The sequence below is a fragment of the Panthera tigris genome, chromosome D2, assembly GCF_018350195.1.
Source record: "Panthera tigris isolate Pti1 chromosome D2, P.tigris_Pti1_mat1.1, whole genome shotgun sequence".
NCBI lineage: Eukaryota > Metazoa > Chordata > Mammalia > Carnivora > Felidae > Panthera > Panthera tigris.
In genome coordinates, this window is record NC_056670.1 from 61,563,560 (window position 1) to 61,590,162 (window position 26,603).

The 26,603-nt window shown below is 38.1% G+C and overlaps 1 protein-coding gene across 2 annotated transcripts in view; it reads right to left on the reverse strand.

Annotated features, from left to right (window-relative positions):
* CFAP43 (cilia and flagella associated protein 43) overlaps window positions 1-26,603 on the reverse strand; it is a 118,434-nt gene that overhangs the window by 67,922 nt on the left and 23,909 nt on the right. For both annotated transcript variants that reach the window (XM_007080308.3, XM_042960640.1), the window contains exons 7-12: window positions 18,426-18,493; window positions 16,333-16,464; window positions 11,283-11,399; window positions 8,295-8,375; window positions 4,992-5,140; window positions 2,510-2,613 (exon numbers count right to left, since the gene is read on the reverse strand). In XM_007080308.3, the coding sequence (XP_007080370.1) occupies window positions 2,510-2,613; window positions 4,992-5,140; window positions 8,295-8,375; window positions 11,283-11,399; window positions 16,333-16,464; window positions 18,426-18,493 (651 nt within the window). The remainder of the gene's footprint in view (window positions 1-2,509; window positions 2,614-4,991; window positions 5,141-8,294; window positions 8,376-11,282; window positions 11,400-16,332; window positions 16,465-18,425; window positions 18,494-26,603) is intronic.

Sequence of the window (26,603 nt, forward strand, 5' to 3'; positions counted from 1 at the left end):
TTTTCTGTTGCAAACTTCTTAAAACAGAAGTTGCTGTTTATGGACTTCGTTTTCTGACCACCACGCCCTCCCTAACCTCTTTGTCCCTCTATTCCAAGGCAGTAGCTCTCCCAGCAGTTACCCGCTGATGGGCCCATGCAGAAGGGCTTCATCCCAGCCCTCACTGCACTCAAGTTTCTGCCAGGCCACACCCTCATCAGCCTTCCTCTTTCAAGCTCTTTCTGGAGTGGGGACTCCCAGTGCTCTCATTACACTGGCCTGTCCTCAGTTGTCTTCATTGCCTCATCTTCCTCTGTCCATAACTGCAATGGAAGTTGCTTTTCCCGTCCCACACTTTAACCAGATATGTTAAAAAATGGAACATTTAAGCAGGATGTGCATCCACTGCGAGGTGAGCCATAGGTCCTACCACAGTCCATGTCTTCGAATTTACATATTTAGCTTATCCATTTGGCCTCATTAAGCAATTGGTATTTCCCTCTACTCTGTCTTCTTTTCTTTTTTAATTTTTTTAATGTTTATTTATTTTTGAGACAGAGAGAGACAGAGCATGAACGGGGGAGGGTCAGAGAGAGGGAGACACAGAATCTGAAGCAGGCTCCAGGCTCTAAGCTGTCAGTACAGAGCCTGACATGGGGCTTGAACTCTATGAACCGTGAGATCATGACCTGAGCCGAAGTCGGATGCTCAACCTACTGAGCCACCCAGGCACCCCTATTCTATCTTCTTAAGCCTTCCCATCAGCTTCCGCAATTTCAAGATCAGGATGCTATCATTAAGACTTGAACTACAAATCTCCATTTCCAAACATTAGCTAAATATCCCCAAATAGCTTATTAGCTTCAAATCTACACAAATCTCGTCAGCTCACGCTATCCCTCAACCTCTCTAATTTCCTTTTTTTCTTGAGTTTTTGCTTCATTTGATGACATCATAAACTTCCACCATCCAGGCTAGAAATTTTGGAGTCGTGCTGATCCTCCCCTCTCACATTTGATGGAACACCAAAGTCCTGCCAATTTCCTCACTCAGAGCTGTCCCCTCCTTTCTCTTTCTATGACTGCTGCATGGTGTGTGCACTCTGGATAAGAGCATGAGCCTCAAGACAGACTTCCTGGATTTGGGTCCCGGCTCCACCACTATCCAATCGCATGACTCTGAATGAGTACTTCGCCTCACTGTGCCTCAATTGCCTCATCTGTAAATTGGGATAGTAATAGTCTCTACCCCATAAAAGTTGTCTGTAATGATTAAATGAATTACCACATGCCAAGTTCTTAGAACGCGATCATATGGCAGAGAATACCTCGATAAATGTTGGCTATTGTTATGATTACTGTCACCTCTTGCCTGGGCTACTAGACTTGTTCCCTAACTCCTCTTTTTTATTCCATTCTCTTGCCTTTCAGCTCCATCCTTCACACTGGTGGCAGAGTCATCCTCCAAAGTCAAATCATACCAGGCCCATCTTGAAAACCTCAGAGGATGTCCCAGACTCCTTGCAATGATATTCAAGACCCTCATCTTCTTCAGGACTTCATTGCCATGATCATCATTGAGTAAACTCTTCTGTTTACCTATTATACCAGACTGCTGGCCATTCCAAGTGCCTTTACTCAGACTTCTCTCCTGAGCTGGAATACTAATATACCCCATCCCCCACTACTTAAATCCTCAGAGAACTCTCCCCCAACCCTCTGCACCTCCTTATCTGGTCTCCACTCCTTTCCTCACACTTGGCAGAGTTAATTGCTTCTTCCTCTGAGACTACACAGCACTCTGCTTATTCCTCCACCACGAAATTGTCTCCTTGACCTTTTCATGCCCCCACTGACCTAGGTTCAGCATTTTAGACCTAGTAGTCACTCACTAATCTTAAAAAGTTAATGAATAAATTAAAAATGTGTTTGGGTAAAAATATACCAGAAAGGAAAGTATTAGTTCTTACTACTTATCACATAACTGCTACCTCACCTTCCAGGTCTGTGGTTTACCTGGGCATGTGGATGACATTACTGAAAAACCCAGATATCATTTTGTTTAAAGAGGAAATATTAAAGATGCATGTACTAAAACTTTCTTTAGCTATCTCTATTAAATAGAGATCAAGTATTTTAAAATATATTTCAAGGATAAACCAATGAAACTACTTTTTGTGATAACATTAGAAATATCTAGCATTATATATAATGTATATAATATACATACATATTATATATGTGTACAATATATGTATAATATATATAAAATCTGACATGAGAAATATCTAAATTAATCCATTAATTTAGTTAAGAAAGTTTACTTAGCTCAACTACGTGCCAAGCAGAGGTACCAAAAACCCTTGAAACATGATGTGGGAATTCTCTTACATAACTTACAGCAGTTATTTAAATGTTTCCTTTATAGAAAATACACTAGAGCCCCATCTTCACAACCTTAAATTCTTTGGAATAAAGTGACCAGTCTTTTCATTAATTAATTGCCAATTAATTAACATTCCATGTTGTACCTACGAATCCAAGGATCTGAAACAAGCTTGATGGATTGGCATTGATGATGAAGACGCATCCTTCTGATGTTCCAACTAATAGATATATCCCTCGCTGGTCATAACTAGGGAAGAAGAAATCTGAGGCTCAGATTTTGCTTGTTTCACCAGTAAGATGGTAAACAAACTTATTGACTGACAGTGTGGAAATACATTCAAAACCAGTCATTCTTATGGTTTGTGATTTTTAATATTATCCCATCTTATAAAAAGCCAAGTGATTACAGGTAAATACAATCATTACATTCTAGGTTAATGTTATCTCCAAACTGCAGCTTAAAAGCGTACAGTCGAGAAGATGCAGTGGTGTTTCATCATAAGTAAGTGAAATATGACACCAGAGCTTTCTTGGTATTGCAGGTGGAAATAAACAATTCTCAAACTAGTGATCACTGTGACATCTAGTGCCTGGCAGGAGGAGGAAGAATGTAGTGAAATGTTTCTGTACCTTCTTCAAATTCGAAAAATGGGAAAATAGAAATTATAATAAGAGAAAAGGATCTGAGAAAGAGGAGGCGGCAAAAGTATAAATGGAGTGAGGTTACAGCTCCTTTCCCCCTGAGCTGGAGGGAGCCATGAGCACAATGCAGCAGGTGGAAACCTGCCTCCTCCAGGCACGAGTTAGGCAATCCTTTAAAGCTTCTCTTAACTTCTCTGAGCCTAAATCCTCTCATTTGTGGAACAGGAACAAACACAATACCATTCTGACTGCTGTAGTGAGGTTCACATTCACATACAATGTATGACAGCACCTCAAACTGTAAAGCAGGGCACCAATGTCACTTCTTATTAATACTTACTATTCTGATAAATTAACAAAAGAAAGAACAATAACATACAAGTCTAAATCCAATGTCTCTATGCTGTCTTCTAAAAAGTATTACTTCAAAAGATTTGAAATCATCTAAATGCCCATCGATACACACTTTTGGAGCACCTGGGTGGCTCCCTTGGTTAAGTGACTCTTGATTTAGGCTCAGGTCATGATGTTACTGTTGTAAGATCGAGCCCCACATCAGGCTCTGCGCTGGGCATGGAACCTGCTTAAGATTCTCTCTCTCCCTCTCCCTCTGCCCCTCCCCTGCTTGCATGCTCTCTCTCTCTCAAAACAAAACAAAACCCCAAAGAACTCAGTCTTTAAAAATGATAGTATATTGGGTATTTACCCAAAAAATACAAAAACACTAATTCAAAGGGATACATGCACCCCTAAATTTATTACAGCATTATCTATAATAGCCAAATTATGGAAACAACCCAAGTGTCTATCAACTGATGAATGGATAAAGAAGATGTGGTGTGTATGTATGTATGTATGTATGTATATATAATGGAATATTACTCAGCCATAAAAAAGAATGAAATCTTGCCATTTGCAACAACATGGATGGAGCTAGAGAGTATAATGCTAAGTGAAATAAGTCAGTCAGAGACAAATACCAAATGATTTCACTTATATGTGGAATTTAAGAAACAAATGAGTAAAGGAAAAAAAAGAGAGAGAGAGAAAGAGAGACAAACCAAGAAATAGACTCTTTATGCAGAACAAACTGATGGTTACCAGAGGGGAGGTGGGGGGGGGGGAAATCAGTGAAACAGGTGAAGGGGATTAAAAGGACACTTATCATGATGAGCACTGAGTAATGTGTAGAACTGTTGAAACACTATATTGCACACCTGAAACGAATCTAACACTGTATGTTAACAATACTGGAATTAAAATTAAAAAGTTTTAAATGATGGTATATTTATATCATGGAATACTACATACCATAAAACAGAATAAGGAAGGTCTTCATGTGTGGATAGAAAACATTGTCCAAAATATACCATTAAGTGGAAAAAAAAATGAGGTATAGAACATTGTATACGGTTTGCTACCCATTAAAAGCAAAGGCGTTTAAATCAAAACTTGAAAAAAATAAAAACGAAGGCAGTGACTCTGGACCCCCACTACCTGGGTTCAAATCCTGACATTTGCTATTTACTACCTGTGCAATATTAAGCAAATTATTTAACACATTGTGCCTAATGTTCCTCCCCCGTAATGGAGACAATAAGAGTATCCATCTCATACAACAAAGCACATACCACATTCTAAGTGCTTGATAATTATTTGTGTAATTAAAAGGAAGAACTTACTTGTGGGTTTTTTTTTGTTTGTTTGTTTGTTTTGCTTATTTATGGATAGAATATCTCTGGAAAGAAGACATGAGAAACTGGTAACAGGCTGCCTCCAGGGAGGACAACTGAGTGTTTGGGAACAAGAGTGGGAGCCTTTTCACGATGCACCCCTCTGTACTTTTTGAATAGTGACCTGAGTCAGTGTATTAATTTTTGAAACAAAACATGTAAAACTTAAAATTAAAAGAAATTATGGCTTCACTGTAATTCTCGACAGACAGTCCTAACAATGCTGCTGCCAGAAGCAGGAAGTACTTACAGCAGGTGCTGCACAGACCATTCGGAGGGAAAGACCTTGTAAATTGCCCGAGGGGTCTCAGGATCTCTGACATCCAGGAAATGGATGGAGCCCTCCTGGGTGCCCACAGCAGCAGAGAAGGAGGAGGGAGAGGAAGCCAGAACCGTCGCCTGTTTAAAATAACCCCAGAGGCTTAATTTCCCTGTGCCAGAACACAAAGCCTGCTCTACTACACATAAGAATCTACAGTTTATTTGAAAAGCCCTCAAAATGAGGACCTTGGCAAGTGTTGTATGATATTACAAATTACACATGCAGCATTCCTGAGCTAATAGATAGCATAAGTTACAGGAATCTGTACATCTTATTCTTTAATCCTAAAGTTAGCATCACAAAAATATAAAGAGATTTCTTGAGCTTTAAACCATGGCGTCATTTATATCCCTAAAGGATTATGAAATGATTATACCAATAATAATAAAAAAATAAAATAAATTTAAAATACATTCCTAGCACTTTTGGAAATCTTTCTGGAATGTTAGTGATTTTTTTTTTTTAATCAGCATTCATCTGTTGGCTGATGGTAGATGCTGGTATGATGGAGGAAGACTTAAGAAAATAACCATATCACTGCACCATATATTCAGTAACCAAAGACATGCATTGCAGATTCCTGCTTACCTCACAGTCATCTACAGAATATGAGGTCTAGGGGAGTAAATCTGCTTTCATGACGCTGAAGCAATCAGATTCATTCCTCTATAATTATACCTTGTAGGCTGTTTTGAATACGATCATAGAACGTTAGAAATAGAAAAGACTTTAAGAGATAATCATTTGGTAGAACAGAAAATGGAGGCCAAGAAAAATGTAGCAATTTGCTTCAGGATCCCATAGCTGGCGACAAAGATGAGAACTCATTAGAGTGTACAGTTGTCCAACCAAGCATGTCTTTATTTTATTTTTAAAGGTGAATTTTCCAAGGTTGAGTCTTTATAGTGGTATCTCAGTGTGAAACTGGAAACGAAATAGTGAGGGTTTTTCTTTTTTTCAACTAAAAGTCTTTATGGGATCTGTGTGTGTGTGTGTGTGTGTGTGTGTGTGTGTGTGTGTGTTCTCAAAATAATCAGTTGAAATTATTGTCCATTCCCGGGCAATAGTCGGCCAGGTTAAAAATATACAGCAATATCTGGAGGGGTCTTCTGTTCCTTAGCAAGTGCCATCAAGGGAAGCTGCTAGTGTCCAGACATCCTCCCATCCCAGTGCTGGGCCGGGGTCTCTGCCTAAAATGTTCATGGGGAACACAGTCCTGGGCACAGGCAGGAGACCTGGCCTCAGTATTGCTGGGTCAGTGCACTTACCAATTCCCCACAAGGCAGCAGTATTGTTCAGGAAGGAGCAACCACCAGATGTCCCCAGTGCAGGCTGAACCATATGAGTGTGCCATGCCTGGTTTGGAGTTCAGTGAATATTTGTCAAATTAACTGTGAAAGCTATTTGAATGTCTCCCCTCTGGTTGGGCGAAGGAGAGATCTGGTACAGAAAGCAAGCCTTCTCACGGTGCCTCTATCTCTCTTTAGCCAAGAAGAACAAGGTAAGCCCTGATTAGAGAGACTCTCAGGTAGGTTGTTAACCACTTGTATGTCTCTCATTTGTAAAAGGAGATGTGATGAACTTGAAGATCTCTTCAAGCTCTAGTAATTCTAACAGAAATAAATACATATGAGCTCTTGTCACTAGAACATGCAGTCTACTCACATTTCAGTCTTTTAGGTAAGAATTTTTAGGTTTATTTGTTGGGGTGAGTTTTATATATCCCATTGAATTACGTGCCTTTGCATCTTATAATCCCTCTTATGTGAGGTGTGATGTTTCCTCTTGTCTTATAATTGAGATTTTAATTTTATAAAGGGGAAGGACTGTAACCTCCCTACCTACTACCAAGATCCATATCTTATCTAGAACTGTAGAATACATCAAATGATGATTTCAGGGAGAAATAGCATTGCCATTGTTTCTTGGTCCTTTTATGTTTTAGAAATGTTATTTTAGGTAAAATGTACTATGAACATAGCAGAAATACTGGGATCACCTTGTGGTAAGTGTTGTGAGCAATTGTGGTTTGCCACTCAGCATCCATACACCTTCCTTCTGGAAAATTTCTGGAATATCTATTGAGAAACCATCTCTCCTATTTTGGAGGTTCAGTGAAACAGATCTGACTCCCATTTTCAAGGCTAAGCTTAAGTCAATTAGCATTTCTCATTCCTCTGTCCACAGTGACTAGTTCAGGGATGTTATTAAGACATTAGAAAATGGGGTGCATGAGTGCCTCAGTGAGTTGAGCAGCTGACTCTTGATTTCAGCTCAAGTCATGATCTCGCAGTTCATGAGATCAAGCCTCGCGTCAGGCTCTGTGCTGACAGTGTGGAGCCTGCTTGGGATTCTCTCTCCCTCTTTCTTTGGCCCTCCCCTCTTACTTTCTCTCTATAACACAATAAATAAATAAATTTTAAAAAAAGACATTAGAAGACATTTAGCCTTGGGGAAAGGAGAAGCTTCTTTTCTTTTCCTCCTCCCACTGGAGGAGGCTTTCTTCCTTGATGGTCTGACACCCATGAGGCTGCCACCTGTGGCATTTGGGGTACCACTAAAAGATGCCTAGGGTGAAACTAAAGATATAGAGAAAAAACCAAGATCCTTGATAATATCATTTGAGTTGCTGGACGGAACCACATCTGAGGCCGGACAAGTTCTATACTTTACAGTCAATTAAGCCAACACCTCCCACTTCCTTAATTTTGGCTCAAGCTGGTTAGAGTAGCAATTTTCTTTCATTTCTAACTGACCTCCTTGAGGTTAGATGGGGCGATTTAACTAGTTATGGCCGAGGGCGGTGACTCATTTCTGAGTAAAAACACCTAAGTGCTACTTCAAGACCCTCAAACACTCCCTTCCCATACCATGGCATTGAGGAGCTATGAGTCAGCCTCCCTCAGCCTGGCTCCCTGAGAGAGAGACTGTGTGGAGCAGAGACCCTGCCAAACCACAGGGAACTTACAGCGTGAGTGAGATATAAACCACGAGGACCTCAGCAACAATTGCCACCACAGACAATGTTGGTATACACCAATACCGTACCTTATATTCTATCTTCCGGGCTGCGGAATATACTTTATACACCGGAATTACTCTACATACAGAGGGTAAAAATGCCCTACTGGCATGTGTAACAAGTATTTCCATAGACTATTGACATGTAAATATGAAAACATAGATTAGATTAGAATTCAATATTTTAATCCATTTCTAAGCCACACTTACTGGGGTATTCAGACAAATCCTGCTGGCACAAGTACCATCTTCTAAACACCAAACACAAACTTCCCCTGAATGTGTGAGTGTCTGTAAAAGAAAGAAAAATAAAACCCTAAACAGAAAACAAGACTCTGTTATAGAATCATATTCTAAATCCCTTTTTAGTATGTCAATGACTTGGATGACTTACTATAATACTTCATTTTACTTGTATGGATTATGACGACAATCACAACACCAGTACTTCTGATTTAAACAAAAATTAAATTACCTTTAATACAATTTAAGTAACACATAATAACTATTTAGGATCAGAAAAGTGAAATCAAAAATTTTTTTCCATGTAGCATAATCACTTAGCAATTCAACAGGATTATCGCTTAAGGAGTAAAGCTAGAAACAAGAAATTATACATTTTTAAAACTAATAGATTTTGCTTTTAAGACCAGTTTCAGTACTATAGAAATTTTGAGCAGAAAGTACAAAGTTGCCCTTACCCTCCCCCCACCAGATACATAAAATTTCCTCTATTATTATCTTGCCTTCAGTGTAGTACATTTGTTACAATTGAGGAGCCAACATTGATACATTATTATTGACTAAAGCCCATAGTCCGTATTAGGGTTCTCTCTGTGTCATACATCCTACAGGCTTTAACAAATGTATAATATGTATCCGCCATCACAGTGTCCTACAGAATAGTTTCACTGCCCTAAAAATTCGCTGTGTTCCACCTCCATCTTTCCCTCCCTCCTTCCCACTGAGTCCCTGGCAGCCCCTGATCTTTTTACTGTCTCCATAGTTTTTCTTTTTCCCGAACATCACATAGAATGAATCATATAGCTTTTTCCCAAATTGGCTTCTTTCACTTAACATTATGCATTTAAGGCTCTTCTATATCCTTTCACAATTTAATAGCTCATTTATTCTTAGTGCTGGATAATATTCCATTGTATGGATATATCACAGTTTGTTTATTCATTCACCTACCGGGGGATATCTTGGTTACTTCCACGTTTTGGCAATTATGAATAAACTTGCTATAAACATTCATGTATAGGTTTTTGTGTGGGCACACGTTTTCAACTACCAAGAGGTCCAGTTTTCAAATTGGTTTTCAAATACCAAGAGGCCCAGTTGCTGAATCATAAGGTAAGAGAGTGTTTAGCTTTGTGAGAAAGGGCCAAACTTGCAAAGTTGCTATACCATTTTGATTCCTATAGGCAATGAGTAATTGCTTCTGTTGCTGCAATATCCTCGCTAGCACTTGGTATTGTCCACGTTTTAGATTTTAGACATTCTAATAGGTGTGTGGTGTCATCTCATTGCTTTAATTTGCAATTCTCTAAATGATGAATAATGTTGAACATCTTTTCATATACTTATTTGCTATCTGTATATTTTCTGTGGTAAAGTATTCCAACGTGTTGCTCCTTTTTTTACTGGAGTTGATTATTTTCTTAGTGTTGAGCTATAAGAATGCTTTGCACATTTTGGAAACCAGTCCATTATCAGATACATGTTTTACAAAGATTTTTCTCCCTGTCTGTGGCTTGTCTTTACTTTCTTTTAATATTGTCTTTCCTAGTGTATCAGCCTTTGATTTTAATGAAGTCCAACGTGTCAGTTTTTCCTTTCATGGATTACGTTTTGTATTGTGTTGAAAAAGTCATTGCCAACCTCCTATGCTATTTTATGGGAATTTATAGTTTTTCATTTTACATTTAGGTCCAGTGTGAGTTAATTTTTTTGGAAGGTGTAAAGTCTGTGACTCAATGGTGATGACAATGATGATGATTTTGCATGTGGATGTCCAATTGTTCCTGCACCATTTGGTTAAAAGACTGTCCCTTCTCAATTGAATTGTTTTTGCTCCTTTGTCAAAGGTCAGTCAACTATATTTGTATGGATCTATTTCTAGGTCCTCTCTTCTGTTCCATTCATCTATTTGTCCAGTTGTTCACCAATACCATACTGTCTTGATTACTGTAGCCTTAAAATAAATCTTGAAAATTGGGTAGTGTTGGTCATACATTTTTTTCTTCAATATTGTATTTGCAATTCTGAATCTTTGCTTCTCCATATAAACTTCAGAATCAGTTTATTGATATCCACAAAATAACTTGCTGGGATTTTGATTGGGATTGCATTGAATCTTACCACATGCTAGACTGTGGTGGGCGCTGATAAGTTAAGTTTGGAAAGTTTGGAAAGAACTGATACCTTAACGATTTTGAGTCTTCTTATCCATGTGCATGGAATATCTGTCCATTTATTTAGATCTTGTTTGATTTCATTCAAAGGAGTTTTGTAACTTTTCTCATATAGATCTTGTACATATTTTTGCTAGAACTCCCAAAATTTTAATGGATTTGTTGATAAACCATATGAAAAATGAAATGTTTCTTGAGATCAATAAAAAGTAAACAGTTAAACACCAGGAAGAAAACAGTTTCTTTCCAAAATGTAGCAGTTGGGTTTTTTTTCCTAAGTAGGTCAAATTCATATTTTGTGCATGGCAAGTATTTCATTTCCATCCTCAGAGGGTCTATACTACTCTGACAAAGGGTAAATACTACTAGCTTAATGAGTGTTAATAACTCATGAGCGATGAATCTGTTTAAAGCTCTGGCTTGGAAAACTTGGGTGATGAATATAAACAGGATGGCTCCTCAGATTTTACATTTATTTATTTCTGAGAGACAGAGAGAGATAGAGCATGAGTAGGGCCGAAGTCGTAGGCTTAACCGACTGAGCCACCCAGGCGCCCCAACTCCTCAGATTTTAATTGCTCTGGATGTTTTCAGAGACTTAATGTTATGAAGTCAAAATATAATGATGTCATTCCAACTGGGAAGGACATTCAGTGATGGAAGTGGTTGGCATTTCTACCACATCCTTAATACCCTCTGGCTCCTATTTGTATAAGGTTCCACATAAACTTCCAAAATCTTATCTTTAAATCCTACCGTGAAATGCTAAAATATTCCTTACCATGCAGTATTCATTTCCAGGTGAGATAAAGTCAATTGCCTGAAATTTCCCATCACAAGCCTCTAGGACTCTATTAAAGGTTGGCTCCTCACCAAAAGTGTAAATATAAATGGATCCCTGTTAAATATACCAAAAAAAAAAAAAAAAAAAAAGAAAGAAAGAAAGAAAAGAAAAAGAAATATGATGTAATTGTTGTGTGTGCAGTTCAGCAACTATTTATTAAATGCCTACTATGAGCAAGGCACTGTGTGGGAATAGGTGAAGGGAAATTAGAGATCAACACCAATAAGGCCTTGACCTTGAAGAGCTTAAAATCTAGATGCTTAATTTGTTTATTGATTGATTCATTCACTCACACGTCATTTAAAATAATCAACACATAGGACTTTCTTCTTTTCTCCAATTCCAAGCATTCGTTTTTTAAGGAATAAAACATAACACTTCTTCCTGACTTCAAAAATATTTATACAAAAAATTTGTGAAATGTGGAAAACCAGAAAAATTGTTATGGTGAACGAGTAAGTCTTAATCACATACTAGACAGTGGTGGGCACTGATAAAAACTTTTAAATAAGCCTTTGTGGAAATTGTGGAGGTGGGGCTGAAGCTGTTACTTTATGACTTATTTATCATTCTCAGCTGCCGAATTCACCTCTCAAAAAAAATCTATCCTGTAAGTTATGACTTTCTGCCAAGTAACTGTAATATGGTAGAGCCACTTAACTAGCAATAAGAAATCGGCTTTCAACTGAAGACGAGTTCTTCACATTTCCTTGAGTTAAACATGAACACTCCTGTTCTTGTTGGTCTAAAAAATACAATTCTGTAGAGTCTAAATTTGATAGATACTTACTGATTTTAATTTTCATTCATTCCTTCAGCAAATATTGAATGGATACACTGGCCTGGCATGGCTCTGCATGCTGGGACGATAGCAGAGGACAAAACAGGCAAAAATTCCCTGCCCTCATGGAGCTTACATTCTGCTGGGGCATTCAGACAACAGACAAGGTATCTAAATAGGATATATTGTAAGTTAAACAGCAGTACTTGTAAGACTCAAAAACATAAAGCAGGGAAAGAAGGTAAGACATGATAAAATAAGAGAGTGGGATTTTCAACCAAGTAGCCAAGGAAGGCTTTACTGAGGTAACTTTAGAGAAAAGACTTGAAGGAAATGAGGAAAAAAAGGATTCATGTGCATTCTGTGGGAAGAGCATTCCAAACAGAGAGAACAGCCAGTGCAAAGACGGTGAAGGGGGAACATGCCTTGTGAGTTAAAGAAAACAGCATGATTGCCAGCATGACTGGAACAGGATGAACAAGAAGCAGAGCAGGGGGAGACAAGGCCCAGTGAGAACAGAACCCATATCATGAAGAGCCTTGTAAAGCACAGTGAGGATTTTGGCTCTTAGTCAGAAGAACATGGGAAATCACTGGAGGGTTCTGAAGAGTAAACACAACAGTTGTTCTCACTTTGGCTGCTATGTTGGGGATACAGTTTACTCTATCTTGTACTGAGAAAAGTGTATTAAGGTGTCCCATTGAGATTATGACTTTGCTTCTCCTTGTCATTTTGCCACATTTTGCTTTATATATTTTGGGACTATTTTATTTAGTACATATGTTTTTTTTTAATGTTTATATATTCCTGGTGAATTTAACCTTTTACTATTCTTGAAATAAGTCCATTTGTCTTCAGTAATGATTTTTGCCTAATAAATATATCACCACTGGCTTTTTGTTGTTGTTAATGTTTGCATGTTAGATCTTTTTCTGTCTTAATTTTACTTACTTTCAATTTTTAAATTTACTTTCAATGTTACTGTATTTTTAAAAACTTTTATTTACTTTCTAAATTTTTTTAAATGTTTTTATTTATTTTTGAGACAGAGAAAGACAGAGCATGAGCAGGGGAGGGTTAGAGAGAGAGGGAGATAAAGAATCTGAAGCAGGCTCCAGGCTCTGAGCTGTCAGCACAGAGCCCAATGTGGGGCTCGAACTCACAGACTGTGAGATCACCACCTGAACTGAAGTCAGACGCTTAACTGACTGAGCCACCCAGGTGCCCCTAAAAAACTTTTATTTACTTTCAATCTCATTGTATGCTTATGCTTTAGCTGTGTCACTTGTAAACAGTGCATAATTGGGTTTTGTATTTTTTTTTTAATTCGGTATTGTAACCTTTGCCTTTTAAGTAAATCAATTATTGGTTTACTTTTATTGTAATTACTAATATATATGAGTTTAAATATTACATTTTAATTTATGCTTTCTACTTTCTTACTTGTTTCTTTTTCTCTTTTCTTACCTTGTTTTGGGTTGCTCTTTTAAAAAAAGTATTTCACTTTCTCCATCTATAGTGTAGAAATTTCATCTACTGTTTCAGATCTTTTGGTGGTTACCTTAGAAGCTACAACATGTATGGGTGCCTGGGTGGCTCAGTCGCTTAAGCGTCTGACTTCGGCTCAGGTCATGATCTCACGGTTCGTGAGTTCAAGCCCCGCATCAGGCTCTGTGCTGACAGCTCGCAGCCTGAAGCCTGCTTCAGGTTCTGTGTCTCCTTCTCTCTCTGTCTCCCACCCACCCCGACTTGTGCTTTGTCTCTATCAAAAATAAATAAATGTAAAAAAAAAAAAAGAAATTACAACATGTAAACCTAATTTATAAACACCACAAGGTTACTTAAAACCTTACTTTCTGCCTGGGAAAGTAAACAATGAAATTGAAACACTTTATTCCATTTACTCCTTCCCCTCCAGTTTACATTATTGTTGTCTAGGATTTTAATTCAATGTTATTTCTAAACCTAACTTCACATTATTTTTGCTGTTAGGCAGTGTTCATTTACATTTCTCTACACATTTACTGCTATTCATTCTTATAACACAATACTTCCATCTGGGATCATTTTCCTCCCGCTTGAAGTACATTCTTTAGAATTTTCTCTAGTGATGGTCTGCTGCTTACAGTCAGTTTTGGAGTGTCTAAAAATGCTTTTTTTCAACCCTATACTGAAAAGTACTTTCACTGGGTGTAGAATTCCAGGTGGTAGTTACCTCATTTCACTACATCAGGGGTCAGCATACTTTTTTCTATAAAGGGACACAAAGTAAATATCTTAGGCTTTGCAGGCTATGTGATCTCTCACAATGACTTCATTCTACCATTGTAGTGTGAAAGCAGCCATAGACAATACATAAATGAATGGGTGTCACTGTGTTCCAATAAAACTTGATTTATAAAAACAAGCAGCAGGCTGGTTTGGGTTTACAGGGCAATAGTTTGCTGACCCTTGCTATATATGGAAGATAGCATTTCACTATTCCTTACTTACTTTATTGCCACAGAGAAGTCAGCTGTTAGTCTAATTGAAATTCCTTTGAAATAATCTGTTTCTCTCTCTGATTGCTTTTAACATATTCTCTGCCTTTGGTTTTCATGAATTTCACTTTGTTAAGTCTAAGTGTGGATATCTTTTTATGTATTCTGCTTGAGATTCACTGGTCCTCTTGAATCTGTAAATTCATGTCTTTAATCAGTCTAGAAAATCTCTTTTTTTTAAATATCTCTTTAAATATTGTCTCTGCCTCACTCTCTCTCCTCTCTGGGATTCCAATTAAGCATATGTTAGATTTTTTTCACTGTATCATTCATTTCTCTTACTCTCCCTTCTGTATATCCTATCCTTTTGCATCTCTAAGCTACCTTCTGGATAACTTCTGCTCCGTCTTCCAGTTCATGAATTCTCTGTTTGGCTATGTCCAATCTTTTGTCAGACATAGCCATTTAATTTTTACTTTGTTAGTGTATTTTTCTCTTTTAGAATTTTTATTTCAGTCTTTCTCTCTTCTGTTATGTTATGTCTTTTAAAAAAAATTTTTTTTTTACATTTTATTTATTTTTGAGAGAGAGAGAGACAGACAGAGCACAAGTGGGGGAGAGGCAGAGAGAGAGGGAGACACAGAATCCGAAGCAGGCTCCAGGCTCTGAGCTGTCAGCACAGAGCCCGACGTGGGGCTCGAACTCACAAACTGTGAGATCATGACCTGAGCTGAAGTCAGACGCTTAACTGACTGAGCCACCAAGGCGCCCCTGTTATGTCTTTTATTGTTTCCTGTTCTCCATAGATATTTTAGGTTTGTCATTTATTTGTTAAAACTGTATTTATGAAAACATAGTTAGCATAATTGTTTTAACTTCAGATATTTACCAGAAAGTGAAATCTTTTCATATTTAAATTTAAGGTTTTTTTAGGTAGAAAATCATTGACCTTTTTTTGTAATCCATCTAAGGCCATTACCTAAAAATATAAACTGCTGCTAATCCTGACTGTTGAGGGTCATTCCACTAATTAGGAGCCGTTCTAACGGTATAATTGAGGTAGACATTTGGTTTTATCCTGCATTTACTCCTCTTCTCTCCTTCTCTTACAGAACCATCCATGACCCCAATCTCAATCCATGTTTGGTTGGGTTGACTCTACCCAGGGTTCAAGGGTAGGCATGTGACAGGCCTGATCAATGACAGCTTAGAATTCTCCTGGACATAGTAATTGCCACAGGGGTAGAGAGGTGACCCAAGTAAGTACAATGAGTCTAAATTCCAGGACATTTTTTCCCAGCTGATGTCTTTCCACTAGGGTCACCATGAAGGTAGAAATATAAACTGGAGTTGCAGGAGGCCCCCTTGACATCTCAGGAAAGAGTCTGCATGGAAAAGGTGACAGCAGAGAGGAAACAGAGCCAAGATATGGCCACAAGATATGGCCTTGTTTTCAAGGCCAGCAGCATCATGGGAGCCCCTGAGTTCAGGGGCTTGCCCTTTTAGTTACATGTGCAAATACAAACAAATGAGCAGTAACTACAACAACAAAAAAACCTTTTGGTATTTAGGCCTTTTAAGTTGGGTATTTTTTCATTTGTAACCTAAGGGGTCACGACTAGTAGAGTATCACTATGCAGCACTATGCTTGTCATTCTTGGAGTGCAATGATAATAATAATTACAATATTTGAAAATTATACATCAAGAAATGCCATCTAGCATACCTTCTCTGTTTGAATCAGCAACATTTGGTAACTTGGAGAAAACATCATATGTTCCACAGGCTCTTCAACCTGAAGAAAATCCTCTATTTTGTAATGTAAATCTTTAATAATAAAAGAATACACAAAGCCATCCTAGAGACCAAAAAACAATGAGATAAACACAGAAAATCAGCCCCAGTCAATGCATGTATACTTTTCATGTCAAATGAGCTAAAACATATTGGCTACCATCCACAGTTTATTTTGGAATCATCATCAACGTTTACATTATCTAGAATGTCCTCTTTATTTAGGCAACTTTTAATCATCTTTCCTGGCCTAGTGTCAATTTTATTTCTTTTGTGACACAAAATTTTGTGACCTAAAATTTTACTGATCTCCCCTTTCTTTGAACTCCTCTAGCATCTATCTTTTTTACCAAATTCTTCATTATACAGGAGGTGGGGCAAATGAAGCAGTTTATCGTATGGCTTATGTATAGCAGTCTCCTTACTTCAAGGAACACTAGCCTTAATGTAATTATTTAATCACTATTATGCGTATTTCTTTTCTCCCTAAATGATTCAAAGGTAGGGCATGTGGTGTTTATTTCCTTTATATCCTCCTTTCGAGTTCCTCTCACAGTGCTAGTACCCAGTAAAAATGGGTTGGTTGGTTGTAAACAGACTTAGGTTAATTTAACTATTCTCAAGAGGAATTTGAGTTATTTTTACAGTAGTGAAGAAGCTTTGGACAAATTCATTCATCATTTCTAGATTAGATCCCACTATAACTAAAATAAATGGATTGGTGAGATGGCTGGATTCAGATACTTGAGACCTGGGGGATAAAACACGCAAGGTGTTTTCTCCAAACTCATCACCATTCTCCATAATTCATGGAGCAGATGCTCCCACCACTTTTTAAACTAGTGGGTTTTTTTTTAATTTTATTTTAAAAATAATCTCTCTACCCAATGTGGGGCTTGAACTCACAACCCTGACATCAAGAGTCACAGGCTCTACTAACTGAGCCAGCCAGGTACCCCTAAACTAGGTTTTTAAAAATGCCAAGGATGGGCTTGAGAAGAACAGAGTCAGAAAAGGCTATAAATGCAGACTAAATGTAGGAGGTGAGGGAGTGGGAATAGTCTGTTGCAAGGTTGGTGAGGTGATTATCAACTGAGTGTAGGTGTATGAGCTCCAAACTGCTTCTCATTGGTGAAGCTACATCTTTCACCCTGACATCCTTGCCTAACTACCCTCAGGGTCCTGGAAATATGATCTCTGGCAATGGAAGAGACAAAGCTAACAGCAGTCTTGGGACATCAACCAGTAGAGCTCAGACTTTAGTGTAGGTTGGCTCCAAACCTTAGCACTAATTACAATACCACAGAAAAGCAATGTGGTCTGACCCCTTTTCATACTTAATTGAGACTGTGTGCTCTAATAAATGATAGCAAAAACTCTGGAGTTTGACACACCTGGGTTCAAGCCTCAACTACCACATTTACTGGCTGGTGAACTCTGTAAGGCTTGGATCCTTCCTCTGTATAAGGAGGATGTCAATAGTTCCTACTTGATAGGGTCATTACAAAAACCAGTAAGATAATACAAGGAAAGCACTTAGCATGATGCCTGGCACCAAATAAGCACCAAGTAAATGTAGATCATTAATACTAACTCTAATATGAACAATAACAATCTGATACATGTAAGCTAACTGGGTATGCACAAGAAGGTAAACTGAAGCTTAGACAAAAGGTTCCATGTGTATCTGACAACCTAAGATGTTAAGTGCACAAACAGGCATGAAGTTGGGTGACAGATATTAATTAGGTGTTCTGGGGGACTTGGAGTTTTTAACTCTATTTTTGATTATTTGCAATAGTCTAGATACATGGCAGTTCATTATACTGTTCTACTTTTATATATATTTAAAACATTCTTCATATAAAAAGTTTTATAATAGCAAGCATCCAAAAAGGGAATAATTTTAATTAATAACCAGACAGAACCTGTTGTCCCAAATTATGGCTCATAATAGTAAGTGGCAACAAATGGAAGCTATATATATTCTTGAAAGCAATTAATTTTGAAGAAAAAATACATTACAATTCCAGAAATCAGCACGCCTCCCTTCTGATATGCCATGGTGACTGGACTAATCAGATGACATCCCTCTTTTGGCAAAGAAAAACAAGGTAAAACAGGTGACACATATTTAAAAGTGCAGTACAAAGCAATTAATTTCATTTTCTTTCCTAGTACTAGTCCTTTCTTTGTAATCCATACCAAAAGTCAGCTTTCTATCAGAATATGTGCTATAATGCCTCCCAAGCAATGAATCATAAAAGATGCTCAGCATTGATTACTAATGTAAATCACAGGAATTTTTTTAAAGTTCTGTATCATCAGGTCTGTGTAACTAACACTGTGGAATTATATAGCAAATGCACTTTCTTATTTTAGGGAAGCGTTGTCAGAGATTTTAAGATGCCAGGAAAAAACAAATAAAATGAAACCTAAGTTAGTATCAAGCTGCATACTTAAGGTTTGTACATTTTATGGTATGTAAATTCATATCTCAGTAAATAAACAAAAAAGGATAAAAAGAAAGTAAAAAGAAAAACGTTCTATAGGAACAAATGTTATTAATAACATATTGCCCTCGGGGGGGGGGGGAAATAACAAAAGTGTTTTACCTTTTATGTAGATAAACCATGACAACTATAAGATCAAAAGCTCACACAGCATCCATCAAATTACTTTTTTTTACTGTTACATGCTTGGCATTTTGCCAGATGCTAAGAAGCATACTGTCCTTTCCTCCAAAGACTATTCACCTCCCCACAGTTCCTTCTTTTCCAATCCAGGTGACCCTGGATCCGAGGTTCTTATGACTCCTGGCCTGGCCTAGGTACCTGATACTTAGAGCCACCTTCTAGGATTATCCTTTTCTGAATTATGGCTAAACTAATCTTCCCATGCACAATTCCAGTTAGGGTACGTCACCAGTCAGGAGTTTTTGATGTCTGCCCACTGTCAGCTCAATTAAGTAGAAACACCTTAGCTGGACATTCAAGGTCAGACATGGTATACATGTCCGTTTGTTCCCCACTAGCCCTGTGTAACACTCAATGCTTTCAGACAAACTGGATCACTTCTTGTATCACAACCTTCCCCAGTTTTCCTTGTCTATGCAGATACCATTGCCAGAAACTCCACCTACCCTCATCTCTGCTTGTGACAACCCAAACTTCAATGGCCATTTCAAATGTCACCTTCAAAATGACTTAACATGGCCTGTTTCCCTCATTTGAATTCACATAGCAATTGGTGAAATTTCTCTTTAATGAAATGATCTTAGTCTACCTGGATGTAATTGTCTACTTGTTTAATTCTCTTCAATAAAATAGAAATCTCTCAAGGGTCGATATTATAAAATCATATATTTGCCACTTATATCACCTCTGAGGCACTTTGTGTGGTATCTTACACATTGCAGAGGCTAGGCAAATATTTATATGAAAGCATTTATAATATACCATGAAAATTATTAGGAATAGTATGCAAGAAGGAAATAGTGAACAATACAAGACTACGCATGATTAAGTCCTAAATTTTGTATAACATATTACAAATGTGACAACAGTTTGGAAATGAAGAACATTGCTTTAGAGTTCATTTTAAAAGGGAGGAGCCAAGATTGTGGAACAGCATGGAAGTTTTTTGTGTGTCTTGCATCCATGAAATACAGCCAGACCGACACTAAGCCATCCTGCACACCTAGAAAACTGATTTGAGGATTAACACAACAATCTGCACAACCTGAACCACACAATTCAGTAGGAATTCACCCCAAAAGAAAAAGCACAAAGAAATGACAGCCAGGGATTTAACCAACACAGATACAAGCAAGATGTCTAAACCAGAATTTAGAATCATGATAATAAGAATACTAGTTGGAGTCGAAAGTAGATGAGAATCCTTTTCTGAGGAGATAAAAGAAGTAAAAACTAGTCAGGATGAAATAAAAAATGCTATAACTGAGCTGCAATCACGGATGAATGCCATGGAAGGAAGGATGGATGAGGCAGAACAGAGAATCAGCGATATAGAGGACAAACTTATGGAGAATAATGAAGCAGAAAAAAAAGGGACATTAAAGCAAAAGATCATGATTTAAGAATTAGAGAAATCAGTGACTCATTAAAAAGTAACAACATCAGAATCATAGGGGTCCCAGAAGAGGAAGAGAGAGAAATAGGGGTAGAAGGGTTATGTGAGCAAATCATAGCAGAAAATTTTCCTAACCTGGGGAAAGACAGAGACATCAAAATCCAGGAAGCACAGAGGACCCCCATTAGATTCAACAAAAACCGACCATCAATAAGGCATATCATAGCCAAATTCACAAAATACTCAGGCAAGGAGAGAATCATGAAAGCAGCAAGGGAAAAAAAGTCCCTAACATATAAGGGAAGACAGAGCAGGTCTGCAGTAGGTAGACCTATCCACAGAAACTTGGCAAGTCAGAAAGGAGTGGCAGGATATATTCATTTTGCTGAACAGAAAAATATGCAACCAAGAATTCTTTATCCAGCAAGGCTGTCATTCAAAATAGAAGGAGAGATAAAAAGTTTCCCAGACAAACAAAAATTAAAGGAGTTTGTGACCACCAAACCAACCCTGCAAGAAATTTTAAGGGAGACTCTCTGAGGGGAGAAAAGATGAAAATATAAATACATATATACATACATACATACATACATACCATAAGCAACAAAGATTAGAAAGGACCAGAGTACACCACCAGAAACTCCAACTCTACAAGCGTCATAATGGCAATAAATTCATGTCTTTCAGTACTCACTCTAAATGTCAATGGACTCAATGCTCCAATCAAAAGACAAAGGGTAAGAGAATGGATAAGAAAACAAGATCCATCTACATGCTGTTTACAAGAGACCCACTTTAGACCTAAAGACACCTTCAGATCGAAAATAAGGGGATGGAGAAACCATCTATCATGCTAATGGTCACCAAAAGAAAGCCAGAGTAGCCATACTTATATCAGACAATCTAGACTTTAAAATAAAGACTGTATCAAGAGATGCAGAAGGGCATTATATCATAATCAAGGGGTCTATCCACCAAGAAGACATAACACTTGTAAACATTTATGCACCAAATGTAGCAGCCCCCAAATATATAAATCAATTAATCACAAAGAAACTCATCGATAGTAATACCATAAGAGTAGGAGACTTCGGGGCACCTGGGTGGCTCAGTTGGTTAAGCGGCCGACTTCGGCTCAGGTCATGATCTTGCGGTCTGGGAGTTCGAGCCCCGCGTTGGGCTCTGTGCTGACAGCTCAGAGCCTGGAGCCTATTTCAGATTCTGTGTCTCCCTCTCTCTGACCCTCCCCCATTCATGCTCTGATTCTCTCTGTCTCAAAAATAAATAAATGTTAAAAAAAAATTAAAAAAAAAAAAGAGTAGGAGACTTCAACACCCACTCACAGCAATGGACAGATCGTCTAATCAAAAAATCAACAAGGAAACAATGGCTTTGAAGGACACACTGGACCAGATGGATTTAACAGATATATTCAGAACATTTCATCCTAAATATTCAGAACATTTCATCCTAAAACAGCAGAATACGCATTCTTCTCCAGTGCACGTGGAACGTTCTCCAGAATAGACCATATACTGGGACACAAATCAGCCCTAAGCAAGTACAAAAAGATCAAGATCATACTGTGCATATTTTCAGACCACAATGCTATGAAATTCAAAATCAACCACAAGAAAAAATTGGAAAGGTAACACATACTTGGAGACTGAAGCACATTGTACAAAAGAATGAACGGGCTAACCAAGAAGTTAAAAAGGAAATTAAAAAGTATATGGAAGCCAATTAAAATGATAACATCACAACCCAAAACCTCCAGGATGCAGTAAAGGCGGTCATAAGAGGAAAGTATATAGCAATCCAGGCCTTCCTAAAGAAGGAAGAAATATCTCAGATACACAACCTAATCTTATACCTTAAGAAGCTGGAAAAAGAACAGCAAATAAAACCCAAAGCCAGCAGAAGTCAGGAAATAATAAAGATTAGAGCAGAAATTGATGCTATCAAAACCAAAAAAAACAGTAGAACAGATCAATGAAACCAGAAGCTGGTTCTTTGAAAGAATTAACAAAATTGATAAACCACTAGTCAGTTTGATCAAAAAGAAAAAGGAAAGGACCCAGATAAATAAAATGAAGAATGAAAGAGGAGAGATCACAACCAACACAGCAGAAATAAAAACAATAATAAGAGAATAGTATGAGCAATTATACGCCAATAAAATGGGCAACCTGGAAGAAATGGACAAATTCCTAGAAACACATAAACTACCACAACTGAAACAGAAAGAAGGAGAAAATTTGAACAGACCGATAACCAGTAAGGAAATCAAATTAGTAATAAAAAATCTCCCAAAAAACAAGAGTTCAGGGCCAGATGGCTTTCCAGGGGAATTCTACCAAACATCTAAGGAAGAGTTAACATCTATTCCTTTGAAGCTGTTCCAAAAAATAGAAACGGAAGGAAAACTTCCAAACTCTTTCTATGAAGCCAACATTACCTTGATTCCAAAACCAGACACAGACCCCACTAAAAAGGAGAACTATAGACCTATTTCCCTGATGAACATGCATGCAAAAATCCTCAACAAGATATTAGCCAACCGTATCCAACAATACATTAAAAGAATTATTCACCATGACCAAGTGGGATTTATACCTGGGATGCAGGGCTGGTTCAATATCCGCAAAACAATTAACGTTATTCATCACATCAATAAAAGAAAGGACAAGAACCATATGATCCTCTCAATAGATGCAGAAAAAGCATTTGACAAAATACAGCATCCTTTCTTGATAAAAACCCTCAAGAAAGTAGGGATAGAAGGAGCATACCTCAAGATCATAAAAGCCATATATGAATGACCCAATGCCAATATCATCCTCAATGGAGAAAAACTGAGAGCTTTCCCCCTAAGGTCAGGAACAAGACAGGGATGTCCACTCTCGCCGCTGTTATTCAACATAGTATTGGCAGTCTTAGCCTCTGCAATCAGACAACACAAAGAAATAAGAGGCATCCAAGAGGAGGATGCCAGGAGGAGGTCAAACTTTCACTCTTCACAGATGACATGATACTCTATATGGAAAACCCAAAATATTCCACCCCAAAACTGCTAGAATTGATTCATGAATTCAGCAAAGTTGCAGGATATAAAATCAATGCACAGAAATCAGTTGCATTCCTATACACCAACAATGAAGCAACAGAAAGAGAAATAAAGGAATTGATCCCATTTACAGTGGCACAAAAAAACCATAAAATACCTGGGAATAAATCTAACCAAAGAGGTGAAAAATGTATACACTGAAAACTATAGAAAGCTTATGAAAGAAACTGAAGAAGACACAAAAAAAAAAATAGAAAAAGATTCCATGCTCCTGGATAGGAAGAACAAATATTGTTAAAATGTCGATACTACCTAAAGCAATCTACATATTCAATGCAATCCCTATCAAAATAACACCAGCATTCTTCACAGAGCTAGAACAAATAATCCCAAAATTTGCATGGAACCAGAAAATACCCTAAATAGCCAAAGCAATCTTGATAAAGAAAACGAAAGCAGGAGGCATCACAATTCCGGACTTCAAGTTATACTACAAAGCTGTAATCATCAGGATAGTATGGTACTGGCACAAAAACAGACACTCAGATCAATGGAACAGAATAGAGAACCCAGAAATAGACCCACAAATGTACGGCCAACTAATCTTTGACAAAGCAGGAAAGAATATCCAGTGGAATAAAGACAGTTTCTTCAGCAAGTGGTACTGGGAAAACTGGACAGCGACATGCAGAAGAATGAACCTGGACCACTTTCTTATATCATACACAAAAATAAATTCAAAAATACCTAAATGTCAGACAGGAAGCCATCAAAATCCTCGAGGAGGAAACAGGCAAAAACCTCTTTGATATTAGCCGCAGCAACTTCTTACTCAACACGTCTCTAGAGGCAAGGTAAGCAAAAGCAAAAATGAACTACTGGGACCTCATCAAAATAAAAAGCTTCTCCACAGTGAAGGAAACAATCAGCAAAACTAAAAGGCAACCAACAGAATGGGAGAAAGAATTTGCAAATGACATATCAGATAAAGAGTTAGTATCCAAAATCTATAAAGAACTTATCAGACTCAACACCCAAAAAACAAATAATCCAGTGAAGAAATGGGCAAAAGACATGAATAGACACTTCTCCAAAGAAGACATCCAGATGGCCAACTGACACATGAAAAAATGCTCAACATCACTCATCATCAGGGAAATACAAATCAAAACCCCAATGAGATACCACCTTAGACCGTCAGAATGGCTAACATTAACAACTCAGGCAACAAGAGATGTTGGCAAGAATATGGAGAAAGAGGATCACTTTTGCATTGTTGGTGGTAATACAAGCTGGTGTAGCCACTCTGGAAAACAGTATGGAGGTTCCTCAAAAAACTAAAAATAGAACCACCCTATGATCCAGCAATTGCACTACTAGGCATTTATCCAAGGGATACAAGTGTACTGTTTCAAAGGGACACATGCACCCCCATGTTTATAGCAGCACTATCAACAATAGCCAAAGTATGGAAAGAGCCCAAATGTCCATTGATGGATGAATGGATAAAGAAAATGTGGTATATATATACAATGGAGTACTACTTGGCAATCAAAAAGAGTGAAATCTTGCCATTTGCAACTACGTGGATGGAACTGGAGGTTATTATGCTAAGTGAAATTAGAGAAAGACAAATATCATACGACTTCACTCATATGAGGACTTTAAGAGACAAAACAGATGAACATAAGGGAAGGGAAACAAAAATAATATAAAAACAGGGAGGGGGACAAAACATAAAAGACTCATAAATATGGAGAACAAACAGGGTTACTGGAGGGGTTGTGGGAGGGGGTATGGGCTAAATGGGTAAGAGGCACTAAGGAATCTACTGAAATCATTGTTGCACTATATGCTAACTAATTTAGATATAAATTTAAAAAATAAAAAATTAAATTAAAAAAAAGAATTTGTTTTAAAAAAACATATAGGTGCTAATCTGTAGCAATCTCTGGGATTTAACTCTGGAGCCAAAGGATGAGTAAAACACAGTTCTTGACTTCAAAGAATTGATGTCTAGTGAGAAACACAGACATGCACATGGGACACTGTGAAAGCACAGGATGAGGCTCTACCAAGGGAGCAAGTCTCAATGAATCCCATACAGGATCACTGAATTTCACCCTAAGGTTGGGGTGAAGACAGGGAAGGATCCACTGAGGATGACCTCATCAGGTAGACCAGGAAGAGAAGGGCATCTTAGACAAAGATAACTACAAATGCCAGCAGGCAGAATTTGGAGGCAGCACAGGAATGATGAGAACTGCTCCAAGGCTTATGTGCGAGAAGCTGGAACTGGGAAGGCAGGCCACAAAAGGGGTTCACTTTGTAGAGAGCTATGGGATGGCATTGTGGAGGCAAGGTTAAAGAGAACTTAGCCTGGAGGGTACAGGTGACAGTGAAAGGAAGCCAGGGTTGGGGCAGGAAAGTCAAACCTAATGGCTTCAATGAAGTCTAAGCCAGGGAATGGGAGTAAGAGTAGATGAGGGGCACTGTCCTAGGGGAAACTTGCTGTAGGTGGTGGTATTGAGCTGGGAACTCAAGGATTCAGAGAGTAAATCGGCAAGAGGGTGAGCTAGGAGGCATGTCTGTGAAAAGACAGGAAGAAATTACTGGCTAGATCAGAAAACTCAATCTGGGGAGTAGAAGGAAACAATATAAATAGAGCAGGTAGGATCAGATTAGAGAGAGTGTAGAATCAAGGCAAAGCAGTCACTGAATTGCATGTTGAAATGGTCTTCAAGGGGGCGCCTGGGTGCCTCAGTCGGTTAAGCGTCCGACTTCGGCTCAGGTCATGATCTCACGGTCCGTGAGTTCAAGCCCCGCGTTGGGCTCTGTGCTGACAGCTCAGAGCCTGGAGCCTGTTTCAGATTCTGTGTCTCCCTCTCTCTCTGCCCCTCCCCTGTTCATGCTCTGTCTCTGTCTTAAAAATAAATAAACGTTAAAAAAAAATTTGAAATGGTCTTCAAGAAGGACAGTTTGGCAAGGATGAGATGCCTGCTTTGGGTTAGTGTAGATTAAGGCCAATGAAGTCAGTCCTAAGG